This window comes from Passer montanus, unplaced genomic scaffold (assembly GCF_014805655.1).
Source record: "Passer montanus isolate IOZ18808 unplaced genomic scaffold, ASM1480565v1 scaffold47, whole genome shotgun sequence".
NCBI lineage: Eukaryota > Metazoa > Chordata > Aves > Passeriformes > Passeridae > Passer > Passer montanus.
Window position 1 is genome coordinate 7,068,727 of NW_024369596.1, and position 27,949 is coordinate 7,096,675.

At 49.1% G+C, this 27,949-nt stretch overlaps 1 protein-coding gene across 6 annotated transcripts; it reads left to right on the forward strand.

The window, feature by feature from the left end:
• The first annotated feature begins 846 nt into the window (after window positions 1-846).
• On the forward strand, window positions 847-27,403 carry ST14 (ST14 transmembrane serine protease matriptase). Of its 6 annotated transcripts, XM_039722038.1 has the most exons (22): window positions 847-937; window positions 2,335-2,625; window positions 5,320-5,495; window positions 5,994-6,158; window positions 16,423-16,582; window positions 16,805-16,932; window positions 17,492-17,562; window positions 17,954-18,114; window positions 18,541-18,576; window positions 18,855-19,092; window positions 19,222-19,361; window positions 19,766-19,863; window positions 20,350-20,459; window positions 21,269-21,399; window positions 21,658-21,762; window positions 22,785-22,892; window positions 23,263-23,376; window positions 23,565-23,693; window positions 24,079-24,265; window positions 24,917-25,191; window positions 25,497-25,633; window positions 26,173-27,403. In XM_039722038.1, exons 5-22 carry the CDS (start codon window positions 16,426-16,428, stop codon window positions 26,332-26,334), a joined length of 2,487 nt encoding a protein of 828 aa, XP_039577972.1. In that variant the 5' UTR covers window positions 847-937; window positions 2,335-2,625; window positions 5,320-5,495; window positions 5,994-6,158; window positions 16,423-16,425; the 3' UTR covers window positions 26,335-27,403. The 6 variants fall into 6 exon arrangements, with proteins under 6 accessions (XP_039577972.1, XP_039577971.1, XP_039577969.1 ...); XM_039722037.1 differs by lacking the exons at window positions 847-937; window positions 2,335-2,625; window positions 5,320-5,495 and adding an exon at window positions 5,533-5,808; XM_039722035.1 differs by lacking the exons at window positions 847-937; window positions 2,335-2,625; window positions 5,320-5,495; window positions 5,994-6,158 and adding an exon at window positions 8,201-8,322 and having other exon boundaries at window positions 23,568-23,693.
• The last annotated feature ends 546 nt before the right edge of the window (window positions 27,404-27,949 follow it).

Here is a 27,949-nt window from a genome sequence, read left to right on the forward strand (position 1 = left end):
GTGCTTGAATTGTGGTTTATATGCTTCACAATTTTGAGTGATAAAGGTTTTCTGTCCTGCTTTGTCATGTTTGGGACACGTTTTGCACATGTATCAGTCAGGAGCCAGCAGAAAGACAGTGGCATGAGATGGAGGTGAGGACATTCTGAAGTCCGTTTAGTTGTGAAGTTAAAAGACTAAATTAAGCAGGCAACAAGCAATTTCCTGCTATTGCTTATGTGAAAGAGCCTTTAAATTCAAAACATAATCAAGATAATCCTGCTACGTTCTGTTCATAATTAATAAATTATTAATTAACCTACAGTCAAGTGCTGAAAGATGGTTACATTGTGAAGACCCTTTAATTTTTGTCAATCCTCATGACTTGCTTGCTGGGCACAGGAGGCTTTGGAAGTATTAAGCTTAAGAAAACAAGAAACCTGCACCTAATCCCAGAGGCTTAGTGTGTCTCAGGTGGTTGCTGCTGGTTTTAAGTGTCTTGCTGTTGATCACTGTCCTACTTTTGAGCAACCTTTGCATCCTGGCTGCTTCTCTTAGGTTCCTGCTCTTTTATGTTGATGTCTGGTTTTTGGGGAAAAGAGCATCAGACACTGGATGGGCTTCTGATTTTGAATGGCTCTGCGCTGGCTTGGGTAGGAATTGTTTATCCTAGCGTTCAAGAACAAAGTACAGCCTGTTAGGATTCAGCTTACCACCTGCCTGATGAGCTGCTCCACTCTGGTTGAAAAATAACCCCTAAGCTACTGCAAGTCAAGAGCCCTTGTTTTTAATAAGTAACTTTTAACTTCTACACATGAGGCAGAAGGGCAGGGAAGGGCTGCAGTGGTTTTGTGCTGAGACTGGGGGAGGGTAACTATAAACTAGACTGTGTTCCAGGTGGTGTATGCTGCCACATCCTCGCTCTGCAGCCTGAAAACTGTTCTGGATGAGTCCTGCGGTAAGAGCTGCAAGGGCAGCATGCAGGGGAAGAGGGCCTAGAGAAATTATTTATACTGACATTACTCATTTTCCACCTGTCCTGCCTGGAACTAAAGGGGCATTCAGCCTGATTAATCTTTGTCATTACCTTTTCTAGTTAAAAAAATAAGTACAGCCTGTTTTGTCACAGTGAGATGCCCTCTAGTTATCAAAGTGCCTTGTTTATCTCCGAAAAGCTGTGGATTAGGAGTTTATTTCCACCAAGGAGTTTATTTCCAAGGAGTATATTGTGTAAAACCTGCTTAAAAAAACTGAGCATGCTACACAAACAGCCACAGGCCATTTAAAACCTTTCTAACCTTTATTTTAACAACTGCTTTGTTTTATTTAAGTTGTGGGGGAAATCTGTATTTATATACCTCAGTAGGATACCCTCATAACCCTGTGAACTCATCTTGAGTTCAAAAACTTCAAGTGTTCCTTCCAAAAGAATAATTAATTAGACATGTTTTAACAGTTGCTCTTATTTTTCCTAATACCCTTGAAAATCCTAGCATTGCTTTTAGTAAATGCAAAAACCTTGTTACTTGTTTGTCACATCGCAGACTTGAACCACCTCACAATAGACCCAATTCTTGTGCCTGCCACAATTTGGGTACATGGTGCCCGTGCTCAGGACCTTTCTGGTTGGGTGCTCTTCATCCTGTAGGATGGCAGTCTGGAATTCAGATTTTGCCTCATAGCCTAAACACTAAACACAGAAGTTTGTTGCAGAGCTGTGGGGAAGGGAGAACCTGCTGCTGGGTCCATGCTGGAAACATGCATTGATAGAAAAAGGGTTTAATCCTGTACTTTGCCCCTTTGCAACTGATTTATCTCAATCTGAGATTTATTGGACCCTAGTTATGTGGATAGACCAGATGCGTATAGATCCAGAGGTGGCTGGAATCATCATTCACGTGCTTTGAATTTCTCAATAAATAAATCTGAATTTCTAAGCCAAAGACTGCATGCATTTGCAGCTGCTGATCCCTCCAGAAGGATAATTCATTTGACCTCCCTCAAGTCATTGGACCTTCGTTCCTGTACGGCGAATCACCCTCTGGATAGAGCCATTTGGTCTTGTGGGCTATTAAATAAATTCTGCATGAGTAGTGCAAATTTGAGCTATTGATGATTTCATTTAGGGATGACACAGGTTATGTCAAGTGACCCATTCAATGTGGATTAGTTCATTTGGGCCTGGATGAATCTTGTACACGGCATCCTGCATTGAGGCTTGGAAACTGAAACTCAATCAGAAGTCAGTATTTTAAGAAGCAATTTGTATCTTTATGTCTGGAAGTGTTCACCAAACCAATTTGGTGAGCCTTGCACCAATATCTCCTAACATTACTTTTTCTCACTGTCCTCCAGTTTGCACCTGGAGCAGAATAAGTCACCTGCCAAATCCAAGATCCTTGAAGCAGAAACATGCTGGTCCTTCAGAGCTCCAGAACCAGGTGGTTTTGCAATGGCACTTAGAGAAGGTGCCAACCAAATCCCGGAGGAGCATCAGTAAGTGGCTATGCTGACCCACAGCAAGGCCATCAGAGCCTGGAAAATAGAAGAGCAAACCTGCTGGAGGTCATGGTGTTCTCCCTGCATGGTGACACTGCTTGACGAGTTAACAGGGACCTGCAAGGTGCTGGCATTGTTTGGAGCTTGGTAAGTGGCTTTAATGTTTCTATTTGTCATTCTGAAGCAATTGATGGAAACAGAAAACAGAAGATTTTTCGCTTTGTGCTTGGGGAAGCAATGGCTGCTTGGTATTTACAAGACATGCAAAATTATGCTTCTATATATATAAAAATATGCATGATTACTTAAAAAAAAAAAAAGGAATTTGCACTGAGGGCTTTAAAACTGCTTAAGCAAAGTACTTGTAAGTCGGCCTGTGGTGAGAATTATTCTCGTGTACTCAGTTATACAGTGAAATTATGGGTATGAGACAGTCACAAGCCCTCTAGTCACTGCGGCTTTGTGAATGACCGACCTCCCTTTACACTCTCTTTGTTTGTGTAAGGAAGTAAGTTCTGTTTCACTGGCTAGGAATGTCCTAAGTACCTTAATGACAATCAATAACTTGGTAAGCTGAGCTTTCGGGTCTGTCAGTGCTCCTGTACTGAGAGTGGCTTCCAACTCTCAGCTGGAAGTAGGATGGCCCCTGAAATGGCTGTGAAGGTGTGAAGGTGCTGGTGCTGTTGCACAAGGCTGTTATCTGTCCTGTCACTTTTATAATTGCAGTGTCATATGCAGCCTCTGTACTTTACCAAAAATACTAAACTTAGCTGGGCTGTTGTTCCGACCTCTGCTAGGACAGCTGGGAGGAGGGAACGTGTTAATGTGCAAAGCTGAGTATTTCCCAAAAAGCCCTAAGTACTTCCTTGGCAGAAAATTAGCACCCTGTTCCTTTGAAGGGCGACAGGAAAGTTTAGTCTGTTTTCATGCAGTTGTGACCAGGAGAGCCCCCAGTCAGAGGGATGAGTCCTTTGTAATTACAATTACAAAGCTGAATTAGGCTGGTTGATAGGATTTGTTGTATTCTTATTTTTCAGCTTGTGTTGAGGTGAGTCAAAGAGATGTGGGGAGAGTGAAAGGGCACGGTTTTCTGCTCACTTAGCAAACCCAGGCAGTCCTTCCAGTGGGAAGGAAACTTCCACTGACTGTCTATGCACCTGAATTTTAACATTTTGTCACGAATTGCACAGTTTGCATTAGGACTGGATTTAATCCCTGGTTAACTTTTTCCTGCTTTTTTATGCTCTAAGTCAAGCATCACAGAGAGCAACAAGTGGGTGGGAAAAGTGGCCCCAGTTCATAGATTCCACAAGGGAATTGCTTTCTTCTCTCTGGAGTTGAGATGGGTTGCAAGGTGAGGCAGGTTTCCCAACATTTCCCTGCCATCTGGTGGAAAGAATCCAAGGGCTGTCCTACAGCCCTTGGGAGGCAGCAACAAATATTTGAACTTCAGGGAATTGCTCAGTTCACCAGCTTTTCATGCAGTGAGAGGGATGTAGTTTGGATATTACAAAAACTCAAAAGACACCTTAATGCTAGAATAGATAGTTATGAGAGGAGAGGAGTTTCCAGGCAAGTATTATACACAGATATGCTGCTTTTGGGGTGGAAGATGGACTAGAGCAGATCTGCAGGCATGATCCAACCAGCAGGGAGTTCTAGTGCCATCCAGGAGAGCACGGATTGATTCTCACCTCTACCAGCCTAAGATCTGGGGGAGAACTCTCAACCTGTTTTCCTGCTTTAGGTGGTCACATCAACACCATATGCAGTGTCCAGTACCCTGGGACAGCTGGAACATCAGGCAGTTCGTTGTCTAAAATTTAGACAACAGGAGATGGACCATGAAACATCATAAACCCTCCCTATGTTCCAACATCCCTGGTCCTGTACACCAACAAAGTGAGGGAAACAAGGGGAGTTAGTGAAAACTTCAAGCTGCATGCCTTGTCTTTAGTTGTAAACACCAACACAAAGTCTGAACTTGTGGAAAATAAGGAGGCAAGGCAGGTAAGCTCAGGCAGCTCTGCCTGTTTGTAATAAACCAAAAATAAATGGGCAATTGCAGCGCATTGTCTGCATCTCTCTCCTTTCAGCTAAGTCAAGGCCTCAGTTTACACATTTGCAGCTCGTTAGAAGACAAACTTTACCTGACTTGGAGCCTTGGGCGTGACCAGTGGTTTCAAAATACAGGGTGCCAGAAACCAGGCGGTCAGGCCTGTCCACTCTTGCATTTACAAGAGTAAATGGCTCGCAAACACTGCTGCTGCTGATTCAGAGCTCACAAAAGAGGTTCTCTGCTTTCACGAGCCGTTGAAGAGCTCGAGGAGACCTGGCTGTCTTTACAGTCCTGGCAACAAGGGTACATTCTAGTGTTTCCTAGTGCTTTATATTCCTTTGGGAGCCCCATGACTGACAGGTGGCTGGCACCAGAAGCAGAGGCACGGGAAATGACCCTCCTGGATTTTGGAAGCGATTCTAGGAGCTGTCTGGGTTGTTGGAGGCTGCCCTTATGCCCATGTCATCCCTGGGATGGAGCAGAGCACTGGACTCCTTAGTTCTGGCAAGCTTTCACGATCTCAGGAGGGCAAAGCTACTTCTGATCTCTGCCAAAATCATGTTTTGGCAGCAGAGCTCTTATTCCCGAGCTCGTGAGAGAAGCATTTGAGATCAAAGGGGAAGTTCCCATCCAAATGACACAATAATCCTTGAACAGCTTTGGGAAGGGGAGTGCCACCTCCCTGTTCTGCCCCAAAGCAGCATGTGGCCAATTGAGGGCAACTCACTACACTTTTCCAGCTCCTATTCTCCACAGTCAGTAATTATTCCCTTGCATTGCAGATGGAGAGGCTGGATCAGCCCAGGGTGACTGTGCCCATCCCCAGCTGTACCCAGCCTTTGCTTTGGGGGCTGCCTGTTCAGCTGGAAAGCACGGCGCTGCTGGATGACGTTTTCCTCTCCTCCCACTGAATCAGCCTTTTATTTACTCTTTGGAATGCAAAGTAACAGGACACCCTGTGAGTTTTATCTCTCTCCCAGTCTTTTGTAATGCTTTGAAAGTTGCCGGACCGGATTGAGCTTTGAGATGGGGTGGTTTCGGGGTTGCCTGGCAGGAATCTGGGTGGGAGGGCATTGTCGCTGAAATCTGAATTCCGGAGTCGAGCTAAGAGCACAATCCTTGGGCCATACTACGGGAAGGAAAAGCCTTTGTCCCTGATTGAATCCGGCCCGTCGCTGGTGTGGATGGATGGTGCTCCTTTGCTAGAATTCCTAGCAACTGCCTTCACCAGAAGACTCTTCCCCCGCAGGCAGCCGGCCTTCATTCCTTATGTAAGCAGCTCTTGCCTTCTTTCACGTGCATGGCACTCCTAGGGCTGGGAGCTGGTACAGAAGGATCCTGCCTGCCCCGACAGTGTTTGCTGTCCTGCAGCTGATCCTTGTCTGGGGTTCGAGCTCAGGGCGATGTAGCTCTTGCAACTCGCACGGATTCTGACCAAGCCGGACTTGGTTCTCAGATTTCAGGGCTCGCCTTCCTCCCAAACCTCGGCTCTGCTCTCAAGATGCTGTTGTGGCTACACTGAGACAACGCGAGGAGGAGGTGGTGACAGCTTTTATTGGATAAACTGGTTCCAGCGGGAGCAAGCAGAGGCTTTGCGGCTGACTGCTGCCATTGCGTGCGGGTGAGTGCCTTGAACTTCATGCTTTATTGCGTTTTCACCGTGCCGCGGCTGGGCTCAGTATCTTTCAGTCAGACGGGGAAGTCTCTCACCAAAAAAAGCACGTGGCTGACAGGTTGGGAATTGTTGTTGTATGTTTTGGGGCTGTACACTGCCCAGGAGGGGACCTGCTCCCACCACGGTGACTCGGTAATGGCTGCAGCACTGCCATGAAGGAAATCCCTGTGCTCCAGCAACAGAGAAACTGGAATCCTGGTATTGAGGCCTCGAACCAGCCATCTCCCAGCTATATAATACTTGTATTGCTTGCTGGTTTTCCCCACGGTGATTGTGTCCCCTTGTTCAAAGAGGGCTCATGAATTAGTTCGTAAAATGTCAGTGGCTTGAATGGCTGGAAACAGTGAGCATTCACAGCTTCGTGTCGAACCAGGGATTGTGCATCTTCACATTTTGCCCACATCATCCACATCCCTGAGCACGGGTGTTTGCCTGGTATCAGCCTGGAGGAGATCAGTGGATGCGCCAAACAGGAAGAATGTGTAGAATACAGGAGCAGTGGTTCAGCTGGGAACAGCTGGTTTGTACCCAAAATATGCTGTTTCATGGGGGTGTTAAGACAGGCTGCAGCCAGGCAGGTAAGGGAGTGGCTGTAAAAACAGCGCTGGGCAGGGCTGGGCATCAGCGGGAGCGCTGAGAGCTCCTGACATCAGCAGCCTGACTAACACGGCACCTTTTCAAGAGGAATACCTTAAATTCGGGGATGCTGCCTCCTGTGCCGTGTTCCGCGGTGGGTGGAATTCTGGCAGCTGCTGAGACTACAGAGGAGGCGGTGGTTTATATGTTTCTACACCACAGCAGGCTCAGAGACCTCACTCCATCTCTATTTTTCCCCCCCTAAAAATACCTGCAAAAAACCTGCAAAACTTCTGCTCCCCAGGAGACAATGTAGAGCAAGGGGAAACAAAGGAGACTCAGCAAGGGAGTTTCTGTGTGTGATCAGCAACTGTTATTGTACCAGAACAAGAGTTCTGGGCGATTTAAGTGTTCCAAGTATTAAAAAAAATCAGTTTCAGGGCTGGATGCAATTGGTGTAAAAAGGTTTGTCTCAGCACAGGGGTGGCCAGTTCAAGTTTTGATGGGCACATCGCGTATTCATATGGACTATGACATGTAAGATGGAGAAAGGAAGAACTTTTACATGAAAAAGTGAGTTTGATCCAGCTGTTTTAATCCTGACTTGCTCTTGAATGTGAGAAACGTAAATATTAGAGTGTGTGTATGAATCATCTTTTCAAGAGGGGGTAAATGGTGAAGTAAGACTGAATGCAGCTTTCAGTGTTACAAATTCCTATAAACCTGCATTAGAATGTTCTCAGAACCTCAGTTCCTCCTTTCCCTCTCTGTTTAATATTAAACCACACAGGCCCCAGGGTCTGTTGCTGTGTGAGCATTCCCTGAGTGCCACATTTGGGTGCACATGCAGTTTCTGCAGCATTGCTGTGTTGTTCACTTTGTATCCGGTCTCTGTTAGCCAAGAGAAAGCTCATTCCTGCAGTGATGTAGCCTTGCTGAGGGCAGATTTCAGGCTGAGGAAAGGGAATATTTTGCTTCTGAGTGTACCAAATTTTTTTTGGGAGCATGAGGCTTGTCCCTGGGGTAAACTATCTGTTCGTGCTGAGAGTGCCCTCTTTGCAGTGGGGTTTCATAGCACGATATTGTTGTCACCTGAGGAGGGATGGGACCCTGGATACACAAAGCCTTTTTTTAGGAACTGTGCATCTCTGCATACCAGCCAGCCCTCCTACCGATTACAGGGCAGCTTCTCTTGGTAGAAGACAAGATTTTTCTGGTTTCGTTTGCTAAAGCAAAGCTTGTGGTCGAAGGATCTCTTGGATGATGCAGAGCTGATGCGGGGCTTTTGGGCACAGCTTTTTGGGCACGATGTTTTCCCTTATTTCTGTAGAGAGGAGAGGCAGGAGTGGCACAGCACCTGCGGGGTGTTTCCGGCTGCTCACACCTGCCAGGAGCACAGGGAGGAGGAGCTGGGCACCGTGCCGAAGCCGGAGCCACCGCGCCATGGCGGCCTGAGCCGCGCGGCACTGCCCTTGCCATGGAGCGAGGCCCCCCGGCCAACGGTGCTGGCGTGCGGTACAGCACCCAGCTGCAGGTGAGAGCACACCTGGGCGCCAGGAGCTCCCAGAACCACTGCCAGCCTTTGGCTGAGCTGCGCCGTCCTCTGCTCGCTCTGGTTCCTTCGAGCCTGGTGGGTTCAGGACTGCTCTGGATCCCTCAGGAAGGGGGGATTCCAGCTCACCCTTGGGTGAGGTCAGGAGAACCTGTTTGGGGGTCGTTGCTGAGCTCAGCAGAGCAGAAAAAAAAAACAGCTTTAGGGAAGTGGAGATCACCTGTCTGTGCTGGCTTTGGATCTCGTCAGTGTTGGTGCTGCCGTTGCTTCAGGGGTTTTGGTTTCAGCTTAAGCTGAGGGCAGTGGGGTTGTGAGTAAAGGTAAACTCCATGCTAGTGAGCTATGTGCAGAGCCTAGCTCTGGGTTGTTTAGCAACAGAGCCAACTAAACCTGTTCAAGCATTGTAAAGGCCAGTTTTAACCAAGGGCTGTGGGGCTTCACTAATTAACCGCTGTGTTATCATTGCATTCTGAGACCTGAGTCTGAGTGAGCTTCTTGTGTAGATCGTCCTGGCTGAGGGTCGGGCACGGATGGCTGAGTTTGGGTTGTACCTCCAGAGCCTGTTTTGTGCCACAGAGCTGTTCCAAACAGGGTTTTGGGTTAAAGCAGGACAGCAGCATTTCCCACCCTACCTGCTGGCTGTGTGGTGTCTGTCTCCAAGGCCTGGCTTTAGTAGTTATTATCTCACAGCAGCATAGGAGCTGCTGGTTGTGGCACTGATCAAAAAGCTGGCCTGCAGCAAGAAATTTTCCCTTGCCTCCAGTCCCACTGTCCGGTGTGTGCCATGACTGGGAGTGGGAAGGAGGTGCTTTCTCTGAAGCAGTTCAGCTCAAGCTCCTTGTCCCTGGCCAGGCTGGGGTGACACCTGTGGGACACAATCTTCCCTGCCTGGAAGAAGGTAGCTTTGTGCTCTGATTTGTCTTTATGCCAGACCGAGGGCTCTAGCATCCCTTCCCTGGTTCTGGATCAATTTTCCCCCTGTGTCAGTTCAAGAGAGACTGATCTGATCCAGAGCAGCTTCCTTGAAGACAGTACCTACTCTCCTGACAGGAAACAACCCAAGGATTTTGTCACCCATGGAGTGTTGTTAGACTTGGCCCCTTATAAACACGAGTGGAGGAAATTAGTGGTTTTGCAACATCTTGTGTCTCCTCCTGTGCTGGTAAAGGAGCTGCAGTAGTTCTTGGGCTGAGGAGAAGCTGCTGCTCTTCCTTGGAAAGGTGCAGAGTGTTTCCTTGGGGTAGTGGCTGGCAGGTGAGCTGCTGCTTGGGCCAGTTTGACTGCTGTTGGTGCTAAAAGCAAACAGGGATAAGGAAGACACAATGAGAAAAGGGCTGAGGCCAGACCTTTAGTCAGCAAACGAAAGATCGCTCTGTAAAACCCTTGAGGGAGCAGCGAGAGTGTTTTGAGGGCCTGGCTGTGAGGAAGGTATCAGGGCAAAGGTTCTCCCCTTGCCCGGGGTAGAATGTATAATTTCCATCCAAAGGCCACTGGCGACAGACCGGGAAGTAGTATGCCCTGCAATATCCGGGCCATGGGCTGGGATGGGGAGGGAGTAGCCAGCAGGGATGGGTTTGGCAGACAGAGACTTTCCTGGTAAAAGGTGCTCGTGTTTTCCTTGCTGTTGGCCTCAAACATTGGAGACTTGTGATCCTGATCCACCTTAGAACTGCAGGAATGAGTTGAGTGTCACAAGGATTGTGAAGGTTGAGGTCTGGGGCTCAGCTGTTTTGGTTAAGCTGCTGGAGGCAATTCTGTTTTTCAGACAGTTTTGTCTGTACTAGGAAAGACATACAAGTGATTTAAATGAGCTGTTTGCATCTGTGGCATGTTTCTCTGCTGCTCTTGGGACATCAGTGTGTTGTAAGGAGGAATTTCATGGCCCATAGGTACACAGATCAGGGCTGTAGAGTACCTTTATTCCCAGCTTCTCCGCAAGAGTTGTTAAGATTTAAGTGTAAAATTCTCTACTACCACAGACACACAGAAGTGTGGTAGCTTTTTCTGAGCTGCTATGATGCAGGACAGATCAGCCTGGATGGGACAGCAAGCCAAGCCTGTGCTGTCTCTGCAAACATTAACATTCGTTTCTTCTAAAATAAACCTAAAGGAATTTGTTTTCTACTATGACTCAGGGTGGTCACAAGACAATCTGCTGTAGAGGGTTAAGCTCAAACTTGATATGTGAAATAGGTGTGTGTGACCTGTATCTTTTACTATTGCACCTGCCCTTTGCACCTGGAAGATGCACAGTCTGGAGGACTCTGTCCTTGAGCTCTTGCCCCATATTCCCTTTTTAGTTTTGATGTCATAATTTTATAGCTTCATTGCCCTTAACACAGAACTGAAGACGAAAAATAATGCACTGGCAAAGTTTCTTCAGTGCTTTGCTGCCTGTGGTGGGGCAGCAGAGCACAAATACGCCTTACATAAACTTTGCTTCCCGTGTGTGCTGTTTTCATATATTTCTTATCAAGAGTAAGAAGAGAAGTGAGAAGATGATTCTTATCAGATCTTTTTCCAGAGGAGTTGTTTGGGTTTGCAGCAAGAGTTAGTGCAGGAGTTGATTTAAGGATGGTGTAGCTGTACTTGAGCTATTTGGGTGAAGTGAGTTGCACATGCTGTTCACATTTGTTTTACTTCTTCTGATGGGTAACAGGCTGTTTTCCCTCCTACCAGCACCCAAAGCTGGTGTGAGCTTTCATCGTGATCCAAGAATTCTCAGCTTTTGAAAATACAATTTTTCTGGCTCTTTTTGCCACACAGGCTCACCCTGTTGGTTTCCTGAGCTCTGAACTGGCTTGCTGGCTATGTTCTGAGACTGTGGGCCAGTCGATGAGTTTCATTCCTCTCATTTATCATGTGGTATTTGTTTTAGTTTTTATTGAACACCACCCGAGGCAGGTGTGGCTAAAAAAGGGGAGGTGGGAATTGCCTCTTGGATACACAGGCTAGGATCTGCAAGTTGTAATTATCCTCAAGAGTCTAGCCATGCAGTCCAATGACTGCTTCATCTCTGATATCCCTATGCCTCCTCCAGCCTGGCATTTTATGGGTTCCTTTTCTTGGTTGTGTACATTGGTGTCAGACAGTGATATTTTTTGCTGTGAGATTTTATTTGGTTGCACACCTACTCTTACCTTGTATGATCTGGGCAGCTTTGGCCCTGAGCAGTCCTGTGGCAGACCAGCAGAGTCTGGAGTTGGGAAAGTCAAAGCAAGTAGATAAATCTTGTGTCTGGTGCTGGATGAACAAATTACCCAGTGTTCATAAAGGATAGGTGAAACTAATGGCCGGGAGCCCAGTCCTTCTGTGGGTCAGAGTCCTGTAAATAGATGTAGGCACTGAGGGAACAGATGGAGCAGCTGTTTTGGAGGAGAGGGGAACAGTAAGGTGTTTGGTGCCTGGAACACAACACCATCTGGGAGTGCCAAAAAGGCAGAAACTGCCCTCTATGGAGGATGCTGATTCCAGTGGGACCCCTGCTTTGCACACATCATGCTGGAGAGCTGTATTCCATGGCATATCCCAGCCTTTCCATGATCCCCCACTGCAGGAGAATCTCTCTGCTTTCCCATAAGATCTCCAGTGCAGAGCTGATTCCTGCCACCCCCTTGTGTGAGCTGCATTTCCTGCTGACAGAATTAGTCACTTCTGCATCTGGTTTGTCCAGTTGGACAGAGCACAGTCACTGTCTAAAAATACATTGTGTGGCTTAGAGAAGGAGGAACAGGAGGTCTGCTCTCCCCAGGACTGAGCTCAGACTCTGTGCAGAGGAGCAGGAACCCTCCAAGCGCTCTATAAATTCATCTATGTGCACTTCTTTTCCAAGTTTCTTTATGGAATTGGTACTCCAGGGGAGACTGAGGCATGAGAGAACTGGGGCAGTGCCTGTCTGAACTTTTCCCCGCATTGGTTTTGCTGCCACAGCTGATGCTGTGACCAGTGGGTCACACTCCCTGTGTGGGGAGCCTGGCCATACTGGCAAGGAATGAGTGAGGAGATGCAGGAGGAAGTAACTGCAGCAGTGACTAAGGCAGAGAGAATATCAAGGGAGGTTTTCTGTTAATAATGTTTATTGGAGCAGTTTCCTTGAGAAGGGTGAGACAGGCGCACCTTGAGTCACTTGGGGCTAGAGACGGTTTCTGGAGGAACCATGGACAAGGTGAGACCAGTACCTGTTCAGCTCCTCTCTAGTTTACAGTTGCCACTCTTCAGAGCATGCGAGGGAAATGTGCAGCAGCCATCAACTGAAGGAGATTAACATAGCAGTTGTCTTTTTCTTGATTTAACTGTGATCTTTGAGCCTGTCTTGCATGTGATTTTGTCTGATTTCCATCTAGCTTAGAGGATGGTGGCAGGATGTTTTTCCTCACAAGTGTTGGGCACAAAGGAGATGTGGAGCACAGGGAGTGAGAGGGGCAGAGGCTGAGCTGCACTTGTGGGGCACAGGCTAGTCTGGTCCCCAGGTCAGATGGGTGGGTTTTGTGCAGAGTGTGGGCAGGGAGGTTTCAGCCTCTTAGAGTTCAGGACACAAGGCCTCATCTGAGACCTTCTGCATGGCCTGGTTGATCATTCCAGCAGTGCTTGGGGATGGCTTCAGATTCTTCACTGGGTATTGGGAAGAGTTTGCAGGAATGGCTGTTGCTCACCCAGGCTGTGATGGGTGAGGGCTCTTCACACAAGTGTCTGTGTTGGCTGAGGAACATAATGGCATCCATAACGTATGGGAATGGGAGAGAATGAGAGCTGGAATATAACACAGAGGGTGAGGAGGGAGGGAAACCTCTTTGGATCATGCCTCCTGTCTGCTTGTAGTCACAGGATAACTTCTGGCAAGTAGCAGTGTCAGTGGCTGCTTGTGCACCTTGTACTGGAGGAAAAACAAAAGTAACCTTCTCAGAAGTCCCTAGAAGTCCCTGCACACCTGTCAGTTCTTCTGTGTTGCTGCTGGCTCAGCTTTGGAGCAAGAACAAACTGACAAAGGCTTGCTGTAAACTCTCACAGGTTTAACATTTTTCATGCTTTTTTTTTTCCCCCCAAGGAAGGCAGAGAAATTGCCTAAAGAAAGAGCAGATGTTGAGTTTTCCTGCCTAATTTGCTCCCAGGAGCAGTACATGTGCCTGTGTGTGCTGGAGGCAGAGGGGAGCTCTGTTGGCCTTCTAATTTAATCACAGCAATGATTTTCTCCCTGGGAGACTTTTCACTCTGCAAGGACACAATCTTTAGCTTAAAGGGGATGGTTACAATGCATCAGCCACGTTGTTGTGCAGTGTTGTACAGCCGGAGCTCCTGCTTGCTGCTGACTCTTATTTTTTTCTGACAGTTTGGTGAAACGGAAGTGTATGAATTCTGCAGAGGGCTGAAGGTCCCTGGAGCTGCAGAGTTTTCTTATGGAAAATTGGTTTTGTTTGCAGTTCTTCCTCGCTGGCTGCAGGAAGTCTGGGGAAACTGATAGATCATTTAAGAACCTGAGAATGTCTTTTTGCCATAGGCTCCTGAAGATGTTAATGAAGAATTAAATACTTTGCTTCCTGCCAACAACAGCAATGTCTCGAAAGTCCTGAGAAGGCTCAGCATTGTGAGCAGCCCTCTGGAGAGAGAGAGGATGTGTTTGCAAGTTTTGTGGCCAGTTTCTTCTCTTTACCAGATTTTGGGGGGTTTATTTCATTACTGGAAAAATGGTAGGAGCCAGTTTAGAAGACGGTGTGTCAAAATCCAGGTAGTCTTGACTTTGAAGAATTTCTTGATTTAGAATGTCTCTATGTATTTAAGCTTTATTTTGTGTGTCATCTGTTTCAGAGTTTCCTTGGGTCGTATCTTCAATCTTTTCCTGTATGATCAGAAGTTAAACAAAATTCAGAGCATTCCCTATGGGATTGTCCTTTGCAGCCCTGCTAGGTCTGTTTATTTTGGAGGTGGGTGAATTTTGGGGATGGAAACAGTTCATTCTGTCTAGCCGTAGACATTAAAACTCAAAAATGAATGAAGGCTTCTTCCCTGAACTGCCAAATGATAAACTGGAAAGATTCTGAGAGCAGGTGGTATGAAAACCGGTGGGTTGCTCTGGTCTTGGTGGTCTTCTGGTGTTTGCAGAGGATTAAACTTAGAGTCCTTGACAAAAACTCGGAGTAAGGTGCCTGCCACTTCTCTTTCTGTTGTGAAGGGCCCTGGGCAAATACCTCAAGGAGGAGAGACTGCAGTGTGGTGTGGAGGGTGGGAGAAGAGCACAGGCATTGGGTGAAGAAAAGGGCAAAAGAAGTGGGGGAATGGTTCAAGTGGAAGCTGGGCTTTCCTGCCAGGCAAGGCTGAGGAAAGATAAGATGAAGTACTGGAAGTTCAGTGAGGAAATGCAGTGAAGATGGCTTTTTCCTTGTGTCTGTACAGCAGGCTCAGAGATCACTCTGTTTGCAGGATCCCCTTTGCTAGTTGTTTTTCTTAGAATCCCAGAGTGTTTTTGATTGGAAGGGACCTTGAAGTCCATCCAGCCCCAATCCCTGTCATGGACAGGGACGCCTTCCACTAGACCAGGCTGCTCCAGGCCCTGTCCAACCTGACCTTGGACACTGCCAGGGATCCAGGGGCAGCCACAGCTTCTCTGGGCAACCTGTGCCAAGGCCTCACCACCCTCAGAGGGAAGAATTTCTTTCCAGTATCCTGTCTAACCCTGCTATCCTTTCATTTCGAAGCCATTCCCTTGTGTTCTATCAAGCTATATCCCCCTTGTCCATATTTTTACTGAATTTAGGGGCTTGTGACATTTGCATCACATTAACCCAAGCTGTTGGATTAGGTTTGTGTGAGCCCTGGGCTGAGAGAGGACAGGCAGAGTCTGATCCTGTGTTTGTGGAGACAGCATCACCCTCCTGGAGCACAGGGCACGTGGAAATGCCACGGATTTGTGTGAGTCAGCACTTTGTGCCATGGTGTCCATGCTGAGGTTCCAGAGCCCAGGAAGCCACTGAATGCCTGCGAAGGAGAAAATGGGAAGGTGGTGAGCAGAAGGATGAGGGATCTTCCTGTTCTGGGCCTTTGCAGCATGTGCAGAGCCCTTCCTGACCAAGGGAGGCACAGATCAGAAGCAGATGTGGTGAGCTTTGGCCACACCACTGCCAGTGCTGGGAGGAGAGGAGGTGCCATGGTAGGTGCAGATCCAGGCCCTCATGATGTACAGCAGTACCAAGGATGCTGTGTGGGATCCTCAGAAAACATCTGGGTCTGCAGCTGTCCAACCACCCCCCCACCGGTGAGAGGTACAGATACACAAGCAAGGCAAGGATGGAGGAACAGGACAGAAGATGTGAGAAAGTAAAAACATTGGGATACCAATGGTTTTACAGCTGATACAGAGCTCAGGTTTTAGAGCTGATACTGTAGAGCTTGATGCTTCAGCACATTTTCCACTTCCTCACCCAGCCCATTGTGATGACAGCAAGAGCTGTGTCATTCCTCGTTCCTCTCTTACGCGTCTTGTCCCAGAAGCATGGCTGCTCATGGGTTGTGGGGATGTTTTGTGTGTCCATCTTAGTTTTTTGGTTTATTTCTTTTAACAAGTATTTGTGCTGGATGAGAGATTCCAAGCAGAAACACAGGAGTGCTGGTGGCTCAGGAGGCATGACAGCTGTAAAAATGTAAAGGAAGGAAGCAGCTTGATTTCTTCTTTTAGAGAAATGCTATTTATAGCATGCTGTGCCCCATGAGCACTAGGTGACACACCTGCACACAGCGAGCACTTAGTGGGGGTGAATTTTTCTCTGCAGTTTCATCTGCTGAGGCAGATTTTGGAGCTTGTGGGCTTGTGACCTGCCATGGTCACAGGAGGGTATGTGGACTTGCCCCTGAGTTTGCTTGAGCTTGTGACCTTATATTAGGCACAAAAAGGAATTAGGTGTATGAAGAAAAAAGAGGAAGCCTTCAGGGTTTGTCCTGCCATGGCTGTGGAGCTGCTGACAGTGAGGTTTGCACACAGTGCTGCTGCATTCCTTGTCCCCAAACCTGCTTCAGGCTGCTCTGTGGCTGGACCTCCCCAAGCCAGGCTTTGAGAACAGCTTTCCCACTGTCCTGCCTTTCCTCCTCTCCCAGGATATGAACAACCTGGATGAAGGGGTGGAGTTCCTCCCTGCCATGAACTCCAAGAAGATGGAGAAGCGCGGCCCAAGGCGGCAGGTGGTCGTCACTGTCCTGATCGTTGTTGTTCTGCTTGTCTCCCTCACCACTGGCCTCCTGTTTTGGCACTTCAAATGTGAGTGTGACATCTGATGGGTGATGACATGTAAGGTAACACCCTGGGAACGTATCCATCCACATGGAAAAGCTTTGTTACCTGGTGTTGCTCACACATGCCCTCTCAAGCTCTGGTGACCCCATTTCCACCTCCCTGCCCCATTTGCTGTCACTGGGGATCTGCTGTGACACCCGTCCTAGCTCTGACTACCCTTCCTGACCCTGAGCTGTTCTCTTCCAGATAGGAACACACCTGTCCAGAAGGTTTTCAATGGCCACTTGCGGGTTCTGAACTGGGAATTCCTGGATGCCTATGAGAACTCCAGCTCTCCAGAGTTTAGTATGCTGGCCAAGAAGGTGAAGAGCACGGTAAGAGGTTTCTTGCCTCCCTCCTTCTGCAAGCAAGGAATTTTCCTCTTACCCTGTGGCCATGGGGGTATACCATGTAAGATTCCTTGGAGCTTCCCCTGCTTGCTGTGTCACACTGGCTGCGAGCAGGACCTTCTTTGGAGCCGGATCTTGACATCCCAGCTCCAGCCCAGTGCCATGGCATCTCCCAGTGCCATAGGAGCTGCCAGGGCACGTCCCAGAATCACTGGATGAATCAGGACCAGGAACTGAGGCAAACGGATGTGTAAAAGAGCTGAAGCTGTGGCTGGTCTTGCTTCTTCCCTCAGACTTGGGGATTCACTTCCCCCAGGGAAGAGTGGGTGAGCTGGGTCAGAACAGGCTGTGATGGGCAGCTCTGGACTCTTCTGGGGCTCTCAGCTCTCCTTCTTTCTTTCTTTGGCTCTGCAGATTGCTGCACACAGGGATGCCAGGTATGTGCCCTGGTTTTCCTTTGCAGGCTTGAAGCTCTGTCTGTCTTTAGCCTTTCCCTTTTCTTCACTTCTAGACATGCTTAAACACCCTTTGTTAACCCTTTCAGGTGGAGGAGATCTACAAGAATCATGCTGATATTGGTCCTTACCACAAAGAGACAGTAATCACTGCCTTCAGGTGAGTTAGGTACTGCCTGAGCCCCATCTAGGGTGCCAGGATATCACACCAGCCATTTACCCTCCTTCCCAGGATACTGGGTTGGAAGTACCTCAGTAGTCACCCTGAGTGACACAGGAAAGGGTGAGCAGTAAAAAGTGACCTGAAAATGCATTTTGTTTTCTGCCAGATGTCTTGGGAAAAATCAAGGGGTGGTGCCTGGCAGCATTGAGAGAGACTCCTCAGGCTGGCAGGGGCCTTTGCTGTTTGCTTAACTTGTCATTGAAACTCTCCCTTCCATGTGGCCAGGCTCCAAAACTGGCTAATTTAGTAGTCTGGCCCCTTCTTCTAGAGGTATTGGAATCCTCCCATGTCTGTCCTTGCCCTCATCACACAATTACCTTTTCCACAGTGAAGGCAGTGTCATTGCCTACTACTGGTCAGAATTCCTTGTGCCCAAATACCGGGAAGAGAGGCTGGACAGGGCAATGGCTGACAAGCAAAGCCTGGTGCAGAGGTGGAACCCCCGCTTGAGAAACCCCATGCTGAAGGTGGAGTCAGTCATTGCTTTCCGTGAGTATTGGTTCCACTGTCCCTGGGCCTCTTTGTGGGATCAGGTGGGATATTTCTCTGTGCTGGTCACAGCCTTCTCATGAGAAAGCCAGCCCTGAGAGTGGTGTAAGGACCTGGATGTCACAGCACAGCTTAGTGGGATGTGCAGCCTAAAGGGGGCTGCACGGACCTGCTCCCCTTTGCTGAAATGCTCTGTGTTCTCCTCTGAGCCCAGGGAAGAGGGACAAGGATGAGTTCTCCCTTTGCAGAGGGAGTTTGCTCCCTCAGCTCCTAGAGGCCAGGAAGGAGCAGCCTCTCCTCCCAGGTTGCAGGGAGAGATTCCACAAGTGAGGCCAGATCAATGATAGTCTGAGGAACAACCTCAGCTTTGTGCCCAGGGATTTCTCGTAGCCCAAAGGGTGATGTCAGCTTTGTTTTCTCCTGCAGCTGTGGACCCCAGCATAGCTCACTCTGCCCGGGACAGTAAGTACAGTGCTTCTTCCATCTCAGTGGTCTCTTTAGGGTGGTGTTTCTCTTGCAGGATGGGGAAGGGTATGGAGAGAGGTGTTCTGCATGCAAGGCAGATCCCAGTGTGCTTCTTGGAGCTGGTTTGGGGTTGGACAGACTGTGGCACAGGCCTTGCTGTTACCCAGGAAGAGCCATCTGCCTTGGGATAGCCTGCAGGAATTATTCTCTGCATCCCAGGGAAAGGCAGGGCAAGGCTTCTTTGCCTTGTTAACTGTTCCCTACTCTCTGGGCAGACAGCTGCATGTTCTCCCTTCACGCCAAGGAAGGGGAGGTCACCAGTTTCACCACGCCGGGCTTCCCCAACAGCCCATACCCCAACAATGCCCTCTGCTACTGGGCATTGAGGGCAGATGCCAGTTCCAGCATCAGTCTCACCTTCAAGACCTTGGAGCTGGAGCCATGCAGAGATGACAGTGACTACATCAAGGTGTACAACTCTCTGAGCCCTGTGGAGCCCCACGCCTTGGTTAGGTGGGTGTTGCTGTATGGCACTAAGTCCAGGGTGATCCTGAGATGTCCTGCCCCTGCTCAGAGCTGAGCTGTGCTGCTTGAGGCTCCCTGTGCAGCTGTGCCTTACAAATTCTGTCCTTTGCTTCCTAGGCTTTGTGGGAATTATGCCCCATCCTACAACCTGACCTTCCTGTCCTCCCAGAACGTCATGCTAGTCACATTGGTTACCAACAAGGAGGGACGATTCCCTGGCTTTAAGGCTGAGTTCTTCCAGCTCCCAAAGATGAAAGGTGAGCAGAGGCCTTGGCCTGTTTTCCTATGTCTCCCTGCCATGGACAGCTGAACAGGGAGGTGGCTATGGCTGTGGTCAGTTTGTAATGGATGTTTTGAGGGGTGGAGCATCTGGAAACAGGTCACCTCTTGGCGCTTGCCTTGTCTATGGTGTTCTTGACTGTGGTAAGGATGTCCCCCAAAGAGGCAAAAATGAGAATTATGTTGGATTAGACATGCAGATTGATAGAAGCACCTAACTGATCTCCTGGGTTCTCTCAAGCCTTGGAGCAGAGCTGTTTCTCTCCAGAGAGTGACTTAACCATTAGAGACTGTTGCCGCTGCCTCCAATGACAGCCAGCTGAGGCTTGGAAAAACCACATCTAAATCTCTAATTTATTATTACCTTCCTGCTTGTTTTTAGCCTGCGGTGAGACCCTGAAGGGAGACAGTGGCACCTTCACAACTCCCTATTACCCAGCACACTACCCCCCAGACATGGACTGTGTCTGGAACATTGAGGTGAGATGGGCCCTCTCTTTCCCTTAACAAGTCTGTCAAATGACCCTAGTCATACAGGAAATGGTGCAATGGAGCTCACAGTAGCTGGGGCCCAGAGGCTCCAAGTCTGGCATGACTGAGGGAGCCTTTAGGAGCTGGGGGCAAAGACTGAAGAGGTTGCAAGAGGCCTGAACTCCAAAGAAGCCCATGAAAAATCCTGTAACTTTCACACAAGAAGGATGAGAGTGTGGGCTTTGGGACAGGCCAGTTACTGGCTGTTGACCAAAGATCTGGCTTCCACCCCTCTGTATGCCTGTTTCGCTGGGGATTCTGGAGCCAGGGTGACTCAGTGACTTTTATGAAGCTGTTTCTTTTCCTGCTGGAAAACTGACTTTCCCTTTTTAGTTATCTTCTGTCCTCCCCCAAGCACAACCCTCTTCCTGTGAAACTATTCCTTTTTCCTTGCTCGAGAAAGCAACATCCCACTGACTGCGCTTCCTTTTGCAGGTTCCCTCTACAAAGAATGTGAAGGTGCGTTTCAACATGTTCTTTGTGCTGGAGCCTGGGATCCCAGTCAGCTCTTGCACCAAAGACTATGTGCAGATCAACGGCACAAGGTGGGTGCTGGGTGGCTGAACCCATGGAGTGGCTTCATTTAGTTACACAAAACCTCGTGCTTTCCTTAATCTGCTGTGGGAACAAGTGTGCTTGTGCTGTCAGGGCTGGGAGGAGGCAGGAGGGTGCCCAGGACTGCCTCATGATGACTGGGGAGCCCCATACTAGGTTCTGTGGTGTGCTGCAGCTGAACTGCCCCCAGATGCTCTGGAGCGTCACAGCACACAGCTCATGTGTGGGAAGACAGGAACATCTGGGGTGGGTTTGCTTGAACAAGCAGCTCTCCATTCTCAGGGCACACATATCCTGTGATGCATTTCCAGATACATTCCCCAGCCTGATATAAGCTGGGTCAGCCAGAAAACAGTATCTCACAGGCAGGTGATCAATCTTGTTTCACAATGTTTTGGACAAGGGAGCTGACCGTGTCTCACAGAGAAGGTTTCAAAGTCAGCACCTGCCTCTGCAGTGCTGTTCATGTACATGATCCTACCTGCCCATGGTGAGATGGGATCCTGCAGGAGTCCAGTGTATCTGGGATCAGACACATCATGGGGCAGGCAGGGATGTGGAAGAACTTGTTCCCAGTCATTCCTAAAGTCACAAGCTGGTGTTTACAACTGGCCCAAACCTTCTGCCAGCAGCAGCAGAATTTGGATCCTGAGGCCCAGCAGTCTGTGCTGGGATCAGACCTGCTCCCTGCTCTGCTGCCCACTCAGTTCCCTGGGTGTGGAGGGAGATCGGGGATAGAAGGAGGTTTTCTTGATGCTGACCTCCAGCCCTTTGATTCCTCTTTGCTCTCTCCCTGCAGGTACTGTGGGGAGCGCTCCCAGTTTGTGGTGGCCAGTACCACCAACAAAATCGAGCTCCGGTTCCACTCGGACCAGTCCTACACAGACACAGGTTTCTCTGCGGAGTTCCTGTCCTACGACTCCAGTGACCGTGAGTTGAAACCCTGGGGCTGGGGTGGGGAAAGTAATTTCCCTGAGATGTGGAGCTGTCCCTCCTCTGTGTTTACACTGCCCTATAAACTGGGAAACAGCCTTTTCCAGGGGGATAGCAGCATGCCTTGCTTTCCTGAAAACCTCCTAGTCTTCCTGTTGTGTTCTGCTATAAGCAGGTATAGGAAACTCTGCAGAAGGGATGTACAGGGGACACCAAGAGGGCTCATGTATGATTTTGTCCCTTTCTCCCTCTCAGCCTGCCCTGGCAAGTTCACTTGCAATACTGGCCGCTGCATCGACAGGAGCATGCGCTGTGATGGGTGGCTGGACTGTGTGGACGGCAGTGATGAGAGGTCCTGCAGTAAGTCCAGCCTTGGCTTCTCTTTGGCACAGCATGGGAAAGGCCATGTTGCCCTGGGGTGGTTAGGCTTGTTCTGCGTAATGTGACTCAGTGCTGGCTGGAACCAGCACTGCTGCCTTCTTCCAGGCTGGAGTGAGACTCGGTGCAGAATTTGGGATCCCTTCTCAGCATAAGAGCTGTGGGCTCCTGCTAGTCCAGCCCTGTCCCAGTGTCATTGCCCTCTCTTTCCAGTTCTTCCCAGCTGGGAGTGTGTTTTTCTGTGTAATCCTGCTGGTTGTGGTTTTGTTGAGCTGAGTGGTGTGGAGGGACTCATTTCATTACCCAACTGGGCAGGCTTTGCAGAGATCATCTGGAAAATTCCTGGGACACATGGGAGTTGCTTCTTTGTGCAACAGGTTTTCCTCTTGGATTAGCAGAGCTGTCCTATAGTTAATGTTAGTCCAGAGTCTGCAGTTTATTAGAGAGGACGGGGTGCCCTGCTTTGGGAGGGGCAGTTTTCTGGGGAAGAATATGCTGCTGGTCCATAATCCAGGTTTCTCAGGTGCTTTCCCACTGCTTGCAGCAATTACTTTGCTTCAGTATTGCCTCTGGCTGTCCTGCTGTTGTGATGTCAGCTTCAGCCTCCACTGCCTCAGATATAACAGCTCCAAATGGCTTTGTTCTCCAGAAAAGTGGAATACTGTGATGTACTGAGTGTGTAATGTATTTATGTTCACGTGCACGGTCCCGAGCTGGTTGCTGTGGTTCCCAAGTGCTTGCACACCCACTGGGAGAGCTGCCATGGTGGCTGGGTTGCTGGTGACTCCACAGGTGCCTTTGCAGGCATCTCCTCTAATTTCTAGCATTGGAACAGCCTTCCCAGGGGAGTCACCATCCCTGGAGGTGTCCAGGGAATGACTGGACATGGTACTCAGTGCTCTGGTCTGGTTGACAAGGTGGTGATTTGTCTCAGGTAGGACTTGATGGTCTTGGAGGTCTTTTCCAACCTAAATGATCCTGTGATTCTTACTCTGCTCTTCTAGCCTGTACCGAGCAGCAGTTCAGGTGCCGGAACGGGTGGTGCAAGCCCAGGTTCTGGGTCTGTGACAACGTGAATGACTGCGGCGACAACAGCGATGAGCTACAGTGCAGTGAGTGACTCATCCTGCAGACACAAAGGACTGAGGGCTCACGCAGGCACACAGGGTGCAATGAGGGTGATGGAGGCTCGTGGGATGGAGAGAAGTGCTGTGCTGAAAATGAGCAGGCAAAAAAACCCAGGCATGATGAGTGCTCACCTGATACAGGTGAATGAGAGCTTAGAGGAAAGAAGGATGAGCAAGGTATAGGAATAGAAAGGGCTGGATAACTGAGTGATGGTCTGCAGTTTGGAGAAGAGATTGGAGACACAGTATTTTGGAACTGCAGAGGCTTTACGTGGGGAGGGGAGCTGGGCACAGCCGTATGCTGAGGTGCTGCAGGTTTCATGCCCAGCCCTCAGGAGCTGCTCTCTGTCCCCAGGCTGTTCAGATGACAGCTTCAAGTGCGACAACGGGAAGTGTATCCCCAGCACACAGAAATGTGATGGCAAGGACGACTGTGGGGACGGGAGCGATGAGGGCAGCTGCAGCACAGGTGAGGGTCGGCTGCGCTGCGGGGTGACTGACAGCAAACACAGCCTCTGATGGAATTCCTTGGGGCTGGGCACCCTCATGTGTGTGTTTGCATGAGGTGTAAATGCCCTGGGGTTGGGCAGAAGAGGTGAACTTGATGTGACCTCCCCAGAACTGGGGCTAACCCCTGTGCCTCCATCCTGCCTGCAGCAGGCCAGACCACAGTCCCCTGCAAGGAGTACACATACAAGTGCCGCAGTGGACACTGCATCAGCAAACAGAACCCCGAGTGTGATGGGGAGCAGGACTGTGAGGACCACTCTGATGAGGACAACTGCAGTGAGTGCCTGAGGAATAGGGGAGACATGGGATTCTGGGCTGGGTCTCTCAGAGAAACACCCCAGTGTGGCAGAGAGAGCCCCTGTGTGTTTCTGTGCAGGAACTTGATCTGGAAATAACCAAGCCACGTTCTTTAGTGGCCTGTGGGCTGTCTGCGTTATTCAGGAAGGCTTAGATGGGTAATACAGGGGCTTATCTCCCCTTTACAGAGTTGGCCAGTAAATGTTGTAGCTAATTTAGCATCTGTGCAGAGAACATCAGCTCTTCCTGACATATGTAAACAGGGTATTTGTGCTGTCAGATGCCCTGGAGGAACAAGAGGGGAGGCGTGGGATGGCAACAGGAGAAACCAAGCTCCCCTTCTCCTTCTCCTTCTCTGCCCTAGACTGTGGGCTCCGCTCCTACGTCAGGAAGTCACGGATTGTTGGTGGGCAGAACTCGGACGTGGGAGAGTGGCCGTGGCAGGTCAGCCTGCACGTCAAGGGCCAGGGCCACATCTGTGGGGCCTCGCTGGTGTCAGCAAGCTGGCTGGTGTCGGCAGCACACTGCTTCCTGCCATTGCAAGGCATCAGGTACCGGCCTCACGTCCCTGTGCTTCTAGGTATTTCACAGAATCACAGAATAAACTGAGTTGGAAGAAACCTTCAAGGATCACCAAGTCCAGCTCCTGTCCCTGCACAGCACCATCCCCAAGAGTCACACCATGTGCTCAACAGTATCATCCAAATACTTCTTGAGCTCGGTCAGGCTTGAGGCTGTGGCCATTGCCCTGGGGATTCTGTTCCAGTACCTGATAACCCTCTGGGGAAGAGAACCTTTTCCTGATACCCAACTTAAACCCCACCGACACAATTTCAGGCTATTCCCTCTGGTCCTGTCAGTGGGCCCACAGAACAGATATCAGAGTCTGCCCCTCTTCTCTCCCTCACAAGAAAGTTGTAACTGCAATGATGTCTCCCCTCAGTCTCCTCTTCTCCAGGCTAAACAGACCAAGTGCTCTCAGCTGCTCCTTAAACGGCTTCCCCTCAAGGCCCTTCACCATCTTCATTGCCCTTCTTTGGAAGCTCTCTAATAGTTTAATATTATTCTTATATTGTGGTGACCAAAACCACAATATTTCAACACTGACGCTGAGAGGCATTCCTCAAGGAAACTGTTTAAGGTAGTGAGTGGTGCTGTCTCCAAGATGAGGTCTCACCCTGTGTTTCATGGCCCCCATGCAGGTACTCAGATCCCAGCTTGTGGACAGCCTACCTGGGGCTGACTGACCAAGGTGACCGCAGCAGCCCCAATGTGCAAACCCGCAAAATCAAGCGTATCATCTCCCACCCCTTCTTCAATGACTACACCTATGACTACGACATCGCTGTGCTGGAGCTGCAGAGCCCTGTCACCTTCACAGCCGTCGTCCAGCCCATTTGCCTTCCCGATGCCACCCACAACTTCCCTGTGGGCAAGGACCTGTGGGTGACTGGATGGGGAGCAACTGCAGAAGGAGGTGAGCACTGGCATGTGATTTTGTGCTGCATTGATGTATTTTAAACAGGCTCCTAGGAGAAGCTATGGCTGCCACATCCCTGGAAGCATTTAAGGCCATGTTGGACAGGGCTTGGAGCAGCCTGGTCTAGTGGAAAGTGTCCCTACCTGTGGCAGGGGGTGGAACAAGACAGGCTTTAGTTCTGTTCAAATTCAAACCATTCTGGGATTCTACACGTCTATGATTTCTGTGTTTCTTGAGGGGAAAAAACGGGAAGCTGCTTAAAAATGTATATTTTTACTTAAGATGCTCCTCCATCTTGGCAGGCACAGGAGCCTCTATCCTGCAGAAGGCAGAGATCCGGCTCATCAACCAGACTGTGTGTAACCAGCTCCTGACAGACCAGCTGACACCACGCATGATGTGTGTGGGAATCCTGACCGGTGGTGTGGATGCCTGCCAGGTAAGGCAGCACCTGGATTTAGTGTTGGTTATTGGTTATTAGGCAGGGAGAGAGGCCTTTATTCAGCCCTGCTCATTCTGGTACTTCCACTTATATTTACATTTTTAACGTAAAACAAATCTGTGGGAATTCTGGATTCAGACAATGAACAGATTACAATGGGAACCAGCAGCAAGTTGTGTTGATGCATGACTTACAACTCAAAAACTACAGCCCAAAACCAAAGGATTTAGACTCCATCTCAGCAGACAGAAGATACAGCCTTATTCCAACTTTTGGCTATTATTCAGAGTCTTAGCAGAGTCTTGGTTGAGCCAGGCTGCTTGACTGGTATTTTATAGCTCTTTGTTCTGGCACTGTGTCTTTTATTGCCATGCTTAAATAGTTGTTACAGGGAATGGCCAAAAAATTGTAATGACAGCTGACTTAGGGATTTACTGATTGATTATTTCTTTCTCAGTTTCTGTGATTGACTTTAACACTGTGCATGAGAGTGATCTATGAGGTTGGTGCTTATGCTCCTGTGTGGTTCTGTGCAGGGAGACTCTGGGGGGCCCCTGGTCAGTGTGGAGCCCAGTAGTCGGATGTTCCTGGCTGGCGTGGTGAGCTGGGGCGATGGCTGTGCCCAGAGGAACAAACCTGGGGTGTACAGCCGGCTCACAAGCCTGCGAGACTGGATCCAGGAGCACACAGGCCTCTAGGGATGGATCCCTGCCTGGAGACCTCTTGGGCAGTGCTGGCTGAAGACACTTGGCAGTGCCAGCCATGCACAGCCTCTACTGTGAACTTGAACCCTCCCTCTACCTCGCTGCGAGCGCCTGGGACTCCATGTGCAACCAGAGCTGATGGTTTGGTTTAGCCCTTAGTCTGAGAAATCCATGTTTGGAGAAGTTTCCCTTGGGGAGGGTAAACTAGTGCAGTTGCCATGAATAATTGGAATGAGCCATCATTCAAGATTACATATAGCAATAAACTTTAAAAAAATCGAATTTAAAAAAAGACAGTTTGTGTTTAGAGGCAAACTTTATTGGACAAGTTCAAAAACAAGGTTTCAGCATATATTCTAAGTCGTGCATTTGTTTTCAAACAGCCATCCATACCCTTTCTCTGGTGTTCAGCCATGGTGGGGGTAAAGGAAGGTCTTACCATAGTTTCAGGGGGATTCCCTTTGGGATCCGTCCTTTGTCCCACACTGTGATCTCCTCCTTCTATCCTCTGTCCAGCTCTGCTTCTGGCATGACCAAGTCCAGGACTGGGGGCCTGAAAGAGAGATGTTGGACTGAAACACCACCACTCATCCCAAGGGAAGCCATGGGCAGAGTTCAAAGCCATCACTCATCCCAGAGAAAGCCATGGGCAGGGCTCAAACACTATCACTCACTGTGAGGGAAGCCACAGGCAGAGCTGCTGGCACATGTGGAGATCCAGAGCCATTGGCATCACTGCATTGTGCCTTAACATCTCACTGAGCTCAGCTGATGCAGCTTCTGCTGAGCCCCAGGTGCCTGGAATCACTGTGAAGAGCACAAGGGCTGCACTGAATTCTTCCCGGAGTGCTCCCCACAAGGACAACATCAGTCAGCTGTGCACACCAGCCTTACATCTATCTGACTTCTGTAAAGAAAAATGTGACTTGTGAATGTGCTGATCTTCCTTTTTCCTCTGTAGTCTGTTCCTGCCCCAGCAAAGCACACTCCAGCTTAGTCCCTTCCTTACCTGTAAATACATTGTTTTGTAAAACTCTCAGAACTGAGATGCTGCAATAAACTGGGATATTTTCTAATATTGTGGATCTGTGGTTCTTCCTGAGCTTCTGTGTAAGTGTTCCTGAAAGAAACCTACAGCACAGACCCCCAGTGCTAAGGGAGAAGCTGAGCCTCTCCCAGTAAAACATTTCACTGCTGTTATGCACAGCAGTGCCACTGTGGTGGAGAGACATGTAGGGTCGGGGGAGAAATCTTCACAAGAAACAGCTGTAAAGGCTCATAGGAGGATGGTTTGTGCCTTAGCCCTCCCTGCAGAGTTAAGGAACATTCTGAGATCTGTGCTTACACAAAGCTACAGCAACACAAAAGGAAGCATTTACTGTGGTCATTCTCTTTCCCGCAGGCAGCATCAGCAGCACTTTTGCAGCATTGAGCAAATAAAAGTACAAATGTTTTCATTCCAGTGTCCCACAGTTTGCAGTTAAGCTCTCCAGACACATGGCCTAAAATCTTCCCTAAACATGAGTTGTTACGGATGATGGTCCCCAGAAGATGCCTGGAATAACAAGATGCAAAAGGATAAAACAGTTAATGAGAAGAGCCCAGCATT

Excerpts from the sequence above, each read along its gene's own strand:
- ST14 (XM_039722034.1), top strand. The coding sequence starts at position 8,266 with ATGGAGCGAGGCCCCCCGGCCAACGGTGCTGGCGTGCGGTACAGCACC. Across the intron at positions 8,323-16,422 it reads GGTACAGCACCCAGCTGCAG|GATATGAACAACCTGGATGA; the intron begins GTGAGAGCACAC and ends CTCCTCTCCCAG. Across the intron at positions 21,763-22,784 it reads CAGTGATGAGAGGTCCTGCA|CCTGTACCGAGCAGCAGTTC; the intron begins GTAAGTCCAGCC and ends CTGCTCTTCTAG.